This window comes from Chaetura pelagica, unplaced genomic scaffold (genome assembly GCF_000747805.2).
Source record: "Chaetura pelagica isolate M959 unplaced genomic scaffold, ChaPel_1.0 scaffold613, whole genome shotgun sequence".
NCBI lineage: Eukaryota > Metazoa > Chordata > Aves > Apodiformes > Apodidae > Chaetura > Chaetura pelagica.
In genome coordinates, this window is record NW_009952571.1 from 376,781 (window position 1) to 388,147 (window position 11,367).

Sequence of the window (11,367 nt, forward strand, 5' to 3'; positions counted from 1 at the left end):
GTCCTGAGGGGGTCGCGGTGCCTTTTAACCCTGCCCCGATGAGGAGCACCTGTGCTTTATTTCCCCCTTCATAGAACTTCACATCTCTAAGCCCTGTGCTGGCAGTGGGGCTGTTTGCCCCGCTCGGTTTTATACCGGGGGTTTTTAAGCTTCTTTCGTGTTTTTACGTCTTTTGATTTTTCTTGCGTGTTTTATACCTTTTCCCTCACCGCGTCGGTCCCGTCTTTCAGCACGGCTGAAGCACCCCCAGACTTTTATTCCAGCCACCACCCTGCCTGGGATAAAAGGGAAGTCGGTGATGCCCCGTTGCAGATTGGAAATGAAAAAGCAGATTGCTGGGAAAAAAAATAAAATATATATAATTTTAAAAATAGTAAAAAAACCATGGGTGCTTTCCTGGAGCCACTGCAACAAGCCTCAGAATTACAAACTAAACACAGTCATGCTTCCTGAACTTTCCTTCTTTGTGTACTCTTTAATGAGTCGTTATTTTTCAGTAAAAACGTTGCTTTATGGCAGGTGTCATTGCTTGTAGCTCCACGGCTCACCGAAGGAGAAGTCATTTCATAAACCTTGCTCAGATTCTGGATTTGCATCTCTCACCTCCCTGTTAATTCAACAGGTTTATCCCTTGACGGGTGCCGGTGGATAGAGACAATGCCATTGTAAAGTGATGGGTGTAAAATGAAGACAGTACAATTCTGCCGTTATGTTTCGTTTATTTATTTGAAAGGACCTAATTTCTAGCCCGGCTTCCTAAAAGAAATGCAGCTTGTGCCGCCAGGCTGTCTCCTCATCTGTCCCTCCAACCGTCTGTTCATCAGTCTCCTTATCTCTCCCAAAGTGTGTTCTGGAACTGCCATTTTCTGTGGGGAAAGGGAGAGCTGGGGTAGAAGGGAGCAGGGCAGAGCAACGTGTGGGTTCAGAGAAGTAAGTGGAGGGAAAGCAGCAGAGAGAGAAGGGATGGGTGGAAGGTACCCCAAGCCACGTTTGGAAAGACTCAGCTCTGAGTCTGCACCGCCGCCTGCCTCGGCAACAAGAAGGGAAAGGCCTTTCTTGCCTGAAGGAGACACAAGGGGAAGATTCCCCAGCCCCCTTTCCCCTCTTCTCCAGCCTGTGAGAAGCGCTGCCCCTTCTCCAGCTGAGGAGAAGGTTGTGCAGGTGCCTCCAAGGAAACCTCCCAAGCTGCAGCATCGCCCGCTGCCGCCCCATCCCTGCGTGGCTGCTCACCCTCTGCTGCTCGAGAAGGCACATTTCCCCAGCCTGGGAGCTGCAAAAGAGCCTCAGCTGCTTCGAGGCTCTCTCGCAGCCTCCAGGAGATGCCTATCTCTGCCCTCACACCTCGTCCATCCTCACTGCCCCAGTGTAAGTGCTATTTCACACACCCTGACTGGGGGCAGTGGGGAGGGCCAGGCACCCGCCCATCCCAGCTGCTCAGACTCAGCATCCAGACTCAGAAAGTAACTCGTTTGCTCTCCTGAATATTAAGGCAAGTTAAAACCTGACTCCTTAGCTGTATTTCTACAGCAAACATCCCAGACAATCCCAGCAACTAAAGGCTATCCCTTTTTCCTCACCCCGAGGGGTTTCCAGTACTTGTCTTCCCAGTTCTTAAAGAGATCAACTCCCTGACTTCTGCAGAAACCCTGCTTGGAGCTGATGTGATGTGACAGCAACTATAAAAACATAAAGTGACAGGTCAGAGGGAATCCCTGGCTCACCCTGGAGTGCAGGGACACCCAGGGACACCCACCAGGCTCCCAGGGGGTGGTTTGCTCTTGAGGATGGATGCTCCCGGGCCAGCAAAACCAAGCAAGTCAGGGAGCACTCCCTCCTCTGGCAGGGGAGAGGGCACAGCAAACAACTGTGAAGCACAGCCTGGAGACCCGCTCGAAGGACAGGGGATCATTTGGGATCAAAAAGGTTTCCACTGTGGCTCTGGAGAAGTCTTTAATTGTTCTATACCTTAGTTCCTGTGTGGGAATAACAATAATCTTCCTTCGCCTGCTTTCCTGGGGCAGGCTGGAGCTTCTTCATGGCAAGGGCTGCCTTTTTCTTACCCTTCTCCCTGGGACTGCTAATCCTAGCAAATATTGAGCCTGCAGGAACCATGGACATGAGCAAGGAGTGAAGAGGGAGGGCAGGCATTTTCACTCACACCCCCACATGCACAGAGATGCTCACATGAGGAATTATACAATATATCTATGTGTGTATAGATATCTCTAGATATAGTTTATTTCTCACAATCCTGGTAAGAGTTACAGGTGTATTGGGAATCATTTACAGTTTCACAGCATATGGAGTGGCCATACAGCTTCTGATGTGAGTAACATACAGTGTGTAGAGAGCACACGTTTCCAACCCATCCACCCACCACTCATACAATGGGTTTCCAAAGCTAATACTAGATTCAGCTACGTAGAAAGCCTGGAAAATGTAAGGGCACAGCGTTGGGTGTCAGACAACACTGTCAGTCACAATGCAACAAGCTAAACTACTTTAATTTTCAATCTAGTATTTCTAGTCTACCTGCATTATTGCATTTATACGCTTTTTTTTGTTTAAGTCAAAGTAAATAGAATACTATATGGGAAAGGAAAAATTCTTTACTATTTTAGGATTTGAGCTGCAGCCCATACAAAGTGTCCATAGAAGCATAGACAAGGTTATAAATTCAACAAGGTATAAATTAGCTGTGTAGCTTTGTGTGTAGGTAGGTGTCCATTTCCCTCCAGGAAATGTGTCTAGCAGCATATTGTTTTCTGAAAGCAAAAGAAACCAAACCTGTATGTTGAACACAGGTAGATGTGTGTAAGTGACAAGCAGGTCTGTTTGTACAGGGAAGAAATCAAGGTGTTGCTCTGAAAATCACTGTCATTTGGAAAACAAGTGCAGGGGCTGACTCAAAACCCACAGATGTTGCTGGAAAAGATGCCTGAGGCTTCCAAGGTTGCAGCAGGTATCTCCCCACCACCAGTGCTTGAGCTTCTGAGGGCTTTGGGTCAGTCCCTTGAAAAGTAACAGAATCCAAGCAAACCAAAAGAAATAAGAAAAAATCCCCTGTAATCTGACCTTCGAGTTCCCTCCTGACAATTTTAGTTTCTCCACAAGTTTGTAAACAACCTGCACCTACCACTACGAGAGAGTTGGTTTTCACTGGAGAGTTGAGACTGCACCTTTTAAAGATTTGGATTGAGAGAGTCCTAACCTGTGGGTCAGGAAAAGGCACCAGGCTTCAGAAGGGCTGCTGAAAACTTAGCAGAGCCAAATTATTCACTTGTTGGTTTGGTTGGTTGGTTGGTTTTAACATGAAAAAAAATTGTGTGGCACCCTTGTTCTTATCAGCTGGCCCTAGAAACTTGGCTGCTGGAAGCTGCTGTGGCAGAATCAGGGATACAATGCAGGTCTGCACAGACGCAAAGATGATTGAGGATTCCTCTCCTCCTGTTGGGAGTGGTGGTGCTGTAGGACCATCTCCCACAGGTGGAATCTGTAACTTCATTCTTGGAATGCTGCACTGGGGCTCTGCATTATGAGATGTGAAAAAAATAATGGACTTGTCCATGAATTTCAAGCTGGGAGCAATTGAAAGAGAAACAGGAGCAAGAGGAACATGTTGATCCAAATCCCATTTAACCCAAGTTGTATTTTTCACCAAAAAAAAGGTTTTTGTTTGAAGAGCAGGGAGCACAAGTCCCCAGGTTCTGCAGGTCAGAGCATCTGATCAGAGCACAGTGTCCAAAGCAGGGAGCAGAACCACAGCACAGGCTGGAGCCAAACATCTGGAAAGCCAATGGCCATGATCTGCCACATGACCTGGAGGTTTTGGGGATCAGCTTCTTAATGGTTGGACTCAATGATCCTGAAGGTCTTTTCCAACCTAAGTGATTCTATGACTCTTACCATGGTTGGTGGAATGAGATGTGGACATTCAAGGCCCAGTGGTCTTGCCTTCCTTCATCAAGCAGTAACCCCTCAGCATCCCATTCCAATGGAAAAAGTCTCAGTCTTGTGTGTCCTCAATCTTGTAGTGTGTCCCTGGCACATGAGCTGGTTCTTCAAGGGCAGCAGAAATGCAGGTCATTGTCTTCAGCCAACCTGACTTCCAGCTCCTGAGAACCTCTCCCCTCCACCCTCCTTCTTGGTGCTGCAGTAGCTGGAGGACAGAAGCAGCTTCAGCCACACACAGTGTCTGCCCCTGCTATGCCAGGATCCCTCGAGCAGCCGGAATTCCTCACACCTGACAGGCAGGTGGGCTTCAATCCTGGGCAGAGCTCGTGGCCATGCAGTGCCTTACTGACATGGAAGAGCAAGGACATGGAAGGGACCTCCCAGCTGTGGTTTCCTCATCTGCTGGGCTCCTGTGGCAGACACTCAGCACCCTACAGCCTCAGCCATTAGTGCAGATGAGAACTTGAAACTTTCCCTGTAGGTGCTCAGAGGCTGAAGAGTGCCTGAATCTTCTGAGTGGGACTATCCAAAATCTGCCTCTGCCTTGGGGCAGGGTTTCTGCCTGGCTGTGGAGAGGCCGCATCTGCAGAGCTGCCTGGGAAGAAAGCAGGCAGAGGAAAGGGAAGGCAGTAAAGGACAGGAATGAATCAGATCTCCAGAGACCAACAGGGCCACGTGGTGTGTAGCAGCTGAAGATCTGGTATGAGCATCCAGCCTAGGAATGTGGGCATCAAGAAGGCATATCCCAAGCTAATGTCTCAGTTACACTGCAGTACCCTCAGTAGCACCTGGTGTCATCAGCTGGGCTGCTGAATTCAAGATAATCTGGCTCAAGGAGACCAACTTTCTGTCTGCTACCTTCAGTTTGATGAACCTAAATTAAGTACCCTCTCATTTTATGCCACATATTCACCATGACAACTAAGACACCTTATTCTGTGCTCTTTGCCCTTAATGCCACTTTAAAAAAAAACACTTCTCATTAATGATAAAGCAATACTTCAAAAAGATAAACTTCAGGAAAGAACGAATCTCCAATTAACTGAGTACAGGAGAGGTTTTAAGAAGAACAGTAGCCCAGTCACTGCAGAAGTTTTTAGCTACCAAGGATGGGCTGAAAGCAGAGCAGCAACATTTAATCCAACAGGCACTGCTCACATCTCCCTGCACTGGCATCTTTGCAACCCAGAAAGTGTGAATACTGAGGAGGTGGGTGGTACCACATCCCCTGGCCCAGAAGATGCTGCACAAGCTTCAATCACTGTGGTGTGGTTGTCAAGCCAAGGCCACTCGTAGAGCTAAAACATGCAGGTCACATCTTCAGCATCAGCAGATTTCTCCCTGGAAGAGTAAAGGACCAAATGCCTTGCTTGTCATTTCCTTTATTCCCACCAAGTTGGCTGTAGGAAACTTCAGGGCTTTTTCTTGCTTCACTAACCCTTTAAGTTTGAGCAGAACTTGAGCAAAAGTTAATTCATTTGGAAAAGCCAGTTAGCAAAGGTTAATTTGTGTGGCATCAGAGTCAGTCATTTTTGCTTTTGTCCAAGAAAAAAATAGCAGAAGTGGAGAGGGTATGAAAATTAATGTGTCCTTACCAAAATAATGAAGATAATGAAATTGTGCTTCTTGTTCTCTGCACTTCTGTCCTGTTCCTTGTACCCTCTCAGAAGCACTGATTGAAGCTTTCTGTAGAGCTGACTGAAATGCCAAGAATTTCACCTTTCAAATACACTTTTTCATTGCCTTCCTTCCTTTTTCGGTTTTTTGTTTCTTGAAGAAGAGTTATTCTCCCAGATCTTCAGGACACTCACTTTCAACCAACTCTAAGCACAGTTACAAGGATGCTGATTTCTAACCCCCTGTGGCATTTCCAGGGATGGAAGTTGTTAAGGCAGAAATCATCTCTCCCCAGCTCAAGTTGGTTTTAGTCCCACTGTTGCTGTTTATACACAACTATGAATGGAGGTGTAAGCATGGTGGTGAGCAGGGCTGCCTCAGCTCATCCCACAGACTTTCCTTACTCAGAAGAAGGACGTGGGAAAGGCTTTGTCAGTTTTGTTTGCTTTTTTTTTTTTTTTTAAAAAAAACAAAACAACAAACAACCAAACAACAAAGCCAGCATGCCATTGAGATGATTTTACATGTGACAATGACCTGCAATCCTATTCCTGGTGCCAATAATTCCTCAAAGGCCTGAGCAGAGCATGGTAAAGCCAATGGAAAAATTCCCCTTGTTTTCTGTAGCCTATGGATCAACCCCTACACTCTGATTCAGCAGAGACTCAAACCCATTTTTAATTTCTCACCCATCCTGAGGGAACTAAGAAGTGCTTCAGAGCAAGTGATTGTTTATGCTTGAAGTGTGAGCCCGGGAGGTGAAGAGCACCTGCAAGAAGGCATTCTTACCCTCCTGAAAATGCTGCTGCATTATCCTTTGGCTTCCAGATTTGTCTGCATCCCACTGCAAACTGCCAGGAATAACAGGACTTATCCCTTCCACCCTAAATCAGTAGAAAGAGGAAGCAGCAGTGTGATCTGCTTCATCTTTCTTAAAGCAAGAAGCATCCAAAATCTGCTAAGTTGTCCAAGAGAGCGTAATGGCAGCTTTATATTCAGCTAAAACTTATGGCTCCTTAAAAATAGGTTGAGATTGGGCATAGTCATTGGAGCTGGAATTTCAGTCCATTTTGAAGTCAGGTTTGCAAATTCATAATTTAGAGACTTGATTATCGAGAGAGTAAACTAGCAATCTAGATCTCTTCAAACCCCAAGCACAGAGCCTGATTGGTTTGTTCTCCCCACGGAGATGGTCACTAGAAGGACTTTCAAAGCACAAACACCACACAAAGAATCACATCAAGCAAATAACGGCATGTGCTCCGGTACGAGAAAAGACAACTATTTATTTAGCACAGCGAGGTCAGTCATCCAAAAGCCTTCTCTGCTTCCACAACTTTGGTTTCAGCCTTGCTTCAGTTCTGAGAGAGGTGAAAATTTGCTCTTCTCAGCCTAGTTCTCGCTGGATGTTAATTTCTTTTTTTATTAGTAGTATTTTTTTTCCTCAAAATGAAGCCACTGCACAGCCTGGCACACTAAGGCAGAACAGGAGGTGTTTGCTAAGAGGATGTCATTTGCAAGTCAGGACTGAACTGTGTTGCCCCCAGCTTGGGAGCTCACATGGCAGCTATGCTTGATCTACCTGACTCAAATCAACACTAGACCCACACTTCAAAAACAGCCACAACACAGTCCAGTAGAGTCTAAAAGTGCCTTATTTTAAAGCGAGTAGCCCACACAACTATCCAGTGAGGGGAACAGGAATTCTGAGCTTCTAGCACAACGGGCACATGGTACATTCAGCAGTTCACTAGCCACACATTCTTTGCACTGAGAAGAAACCAGGACCCAAAAGGAATTCAGGTGCTGCATGGCAGGATGGAAACGGCACAGAAAATGACATCACAGACACTTTGTGGGAATGCAGGGGGACAGATGGAGGGGTGTCTCCAGGTTGGCTTTTTTTCTACACCTCGCCCCCCCAGACTGCAGTAAAATAAACATCTATGTACGTATACCTACACATGCAGAATATTCTTCAAGGCAGAGTGGTGCATAGACACACACACACACACACAAGTGTTTTCCAAACCAAACTGCCAGAGGTGGGTTCCAGGTGGTGACTCTGGACAGCAAAGTCAAGGGGTCGCAGTAAGCAAAAAATCCTTTAGGAACAGGACACACCACATCCAGTGTCTGGGGAGGTCACACACCCAGATGAGCTGCAGTCCCATCACCACCCCTGTGCTGTTTCTGGCTGAAATGACTGACCTTGCACCCAGTGCTCTACGGGCAGGGGGGTTGGAGACAGATGGGAATGGATAAGGCCCATGTTGTCTGAGAACTGCTCTTCCCCTCTTCTGTTGCCAAAGGTTAAAAGTCAAGGAAATAAAAACACTTTGGAAAGTAAATCAGATCAAAATGAAGCAGGTGTTTCTTTTCCCTCCCCCTGTATCTATCTATGCTGGTCAGGGCAGAATAGACAGATGTTCTATCTCTAATATCACCTACTGCTAAAAAAATAATCATATGCCTGGGTTGAGAGAGAGGGAACAGCCAGGACAGGTGAAGCATCTCTTGAAGACAGACCTCCCACTTGCAAAAAGAAGCCACAGCCTGAAAATCACCACCCTGCTTTGGCCAAACCTGAGTCAGAGCAGCAGATTTTCCTTCCCCATGAGCAATAGGAGCAAGATTTCCCTACAGCAAATATCCCTGTGCTTCAGGGACCCCAGGGAGGGGGAGCCTGGGAACAGCCATCCCTGCATCCAAACCCTGGTAGTTCAGACACATTACTCTGCTCTGTGTTCTCTGCTGCAGCTCTTTCCAAATACTCTTCCTCTTCCTTTGCCATTATCTGTCCTCCCATCTCCCCCCTCAAAATACATCTGCAAAATCAGCTCTTGAGATACAAGTGGTGTTACAGACACACCCCACCATGGACCCCTCTGCTTCAAACCAGAGGGATTCTCCAGGCTGTGAGTGACACACTGCTCTAGGACACACCCACACCACATTCCAAGGATGCTCTAGACTACCAGGATTTCCCCTGGGACTGCAGCACTGGTCCCAAAACCCAGTGTGAACCCCACACTCCCAGTCCTTGTCTCTACTGGTAGAGGCAGAGGGAGACAAGAAAGTCCAGCCACAGGCAGACCTGGTGTTGGGCAGAGCAGCAGAATCTGATGCACCCACAGGCTGTGACCCTTTAGCAATGTTTGATGAGCCTGGGGGAAAAGAGGATGATAAATGTGACCATAGGAATGGCCGGGCTGCATCAAAAGACCTTTTGTTTGGGGAAGCTGTGTACAGTCAGCAGACCAGATTTGGAGGCAAATAAGACAGACATGAGCCAAAATCATTGCCAGATTAGGTTACACACACCCACCATCCTAGCCAGGAATCTTGCCAGAAGCAGACAGTGCAAAGGCAGTACCTGAGGAACACACAGACACGTTTCTTTGGCTGTGCACCCACTAAACTCGTACATCCAGGCTCAGCTAAAGATGGATTATTTAAGGCTCTTCAACTGAGCTCACTCCCCTTTGTCACAGCCCCTTGCTAAATCACCACTCCAAAACCCTGCCCACCGGCTGCAGCTGCTGCTGAGCTCCAGAGGCTCTGCAGTTCTGACCTCCTCTCATCTCCGACCTGATTTAAAATCAAAACGTAAGGTCTTTTTTGTATGACTCTTATTTGCTGGAAGGCGGCAGCCAGGAGCAGCCTCATGGGAAGGCTTGAAACGAGGAGACCTGCCCCCTCCTGGTCTCAGCACTGAACACCCTCATCCCCTGCCTTCCTTCTCCCCTTCACAAGGTCTGGCTTTAGAGCTGAGGTTCTCACCAGTGGAACCAGGCTGTTCCCAAAGGCTGGGAATTTGTTTCCATTTCCAAAGCTTGGAGGAGTCACAAATCCCCCCAGGACAGCCAGTGCCCTTGAACAGGGTTTCCTGGGTATAAAGCAGGTCAGTCTTATTCTCATGGGATCCCAGGTCCTCACTGCCCCTAAATCCAGCTGATGTCTCCACTTTTTCTACCTTCTCATGTACCAAGACACCACAGACTTCAGTGGGAAAAAAATCAGGTGAAAGGCCTGATCCAGAGCCCAAGGACACAAACAGAAAGAGCCCAGCTGACCAGGGGAGTTTGGGCTGAGGCCACAGGATCCTGTAAAGCCCAGCCTGACTTTAGGAAATACTAGATCCAAAACAAAGTCTCTCCATCCCCAAATGCTGCCCACATGACCTCGTTGAGCAGCCTCAGCCTCCAGCCACAGCCAGCCTGGTTCCTCTGGGGCACTTGAGTTTGGTTTTCAGAAGCAGGTACACAAGACACCTACCAGAGACAACACTTTGCTCTTTGGGTCAAGAAGCTGCCTCTTGCCTGCATTTGCCCAGGGGTTCCTCCTACTCTGGAGGTGCTGGATGAACAGCAACCCCACACACAGGGCCAGGCAAACTGGGTCTTAGCATGAGGCTCCTTCTCCCCTAACAACTTCTTCACCACAACCCAACTTAAAAAACAAACCAAACAGAAACCAAAACACAAAGCAGGGACTCTGGACGTAGAACACTTTGGACTTGAAAACAGGAGACTGCAGGAGAGGTGGGGGTGTCTCCCAGGGGAGGACAGCAGGGGAGGGGAGGGGACACCGTCGTTTACACCGCTCAGGAGAAGCTGTCATCTATACACAGTGGTATAAGCAAAGATATATTACATGAAAGAACACACTGAGTGCATGGAGTTACCCACACCGGGTCAAACTGGCACAGTCGTCCTGAACAAGACTCTTGGAGTTGCAGTTGGTGTGCATTGTTGACCTATCTAGCTCTCTCTAGATATATATATATATATAGATATGTATAGAACTTTTCTGCATGCATTTGTCTCAAAAGGAGCTGTACAGCTGGGTTGGGTTCCTCAGCCCCACCCTGTCTCCATCTTCATTTTTTCCGGGCTAGGAAGGCCACCCCCAGAACCACCGCCAGCGCGGCCACCGCCACCCCTCCCGCGATGAGCAAGGGCTTCATGTTGTCAAAGATGCTGCCTGGTGACTCCTCAGAGCTGTTTCCCTTGTGGTCAGAGTCAGGGGACTGGCCGGTGGCCTCCTGTGTCTCCGTGGTGGCAGGGCTGGGTTTCAGGTTGCTGTGGTTGTTGGCGACAGCAGCGTCACCCCCCGCCTTCTTGGTGGCGGTGGCAGGAGCTGGCTGCTCCTTGGGGACCTCCTTCTTGTCTGCATTCGTGGCAGGCCCAGGGTTGGGCTTTTCTGGCTTCCCAGAGCTGGGGGTCTTGACGTCAGGTTTGTTTCCACTTCGGACGTTACCTTTGGAATCCATCCCTAGAAGTGCTGCGGGTACCGACTGGAGGCCACACGTATGGAGCTACCCCAGCTCTTCTCCCTTGCTTGGCTGCTGGAGAAAGCAGAGGAACCACCTGAGAGGGAGCCCAGCCCCTTGGAGCAGCCGTCTGGGGATGATGGTCACACTGGCAGTGTCCTATCTGGACATGATACAGTGCCTGGAGGAGGAAACAGAGCAATGAGAGGTCAGTGAAAGGGCAGAGCAAGTCTCCTCTGAGAAACAGGGGAAACAAACATGGTGGGTTAATCTCCATCGAGGCAGAAATGGAGGTCTGGAGAAAACCTGCTCACAAAAATGCCAGGTTTGGGTCCAAAACAAAGCTGGGCCACAGCTTATAACTTGGTATAAGATAGAAACTCCCCCCAAACCCACCTCCTGCTGTCCCGTTGTTTGATGGCCACCATCTTCTCCAAAGCAAGTCAACTGGAGCTGACTGAGGAAACTGCAGCCCCAAAATCATTCAAGTCCACAGCTCACATGCTGCACCAGGGGTGGTG

At 48.3% G+C, this 11,367-nt stretch overlaps 2 protein-coding genes across 2 annotated transcripts in view; both read right to left on the reverse strand.

Annotated features, from left to right (window-relative positions):
- The window catches only part of PDDC1 (Parkinson disease 7 domain containing 1), a 15,125-nt gene extending 5,885 nt beyond the window's left edge, over nt 1-9,240 (reverse strand). Inside the window, exon 1 of the mRNA XM_009993557.1 lies at nt 9,102-9,240. Within this exon, the coding sequence (XP_009991859.1) occupies nt 9,102-9,240 (139 nt within the window). The remainder of the gene's footprint in view (nt 1-9,101) is intronic.
- A 1,213-nt stretch (nt 9,241-10,453) lies between these two features.
- On the reverse strand, nt 10,454-10,846 carry CEND1 (cell cycle exit and neuronal differentiation 1). Its single transcript, XM_009993548.1, has one exon. It carries the CDS (start codon nt 10,844-10,846, stop codon nt 10,454-10,456), a length of 393 nt encoding a protein of 130 aa, XP_009991850.1.
- Between the last annotated feature and the right edge of the window lie 521 nt (nt 10,847-11,367).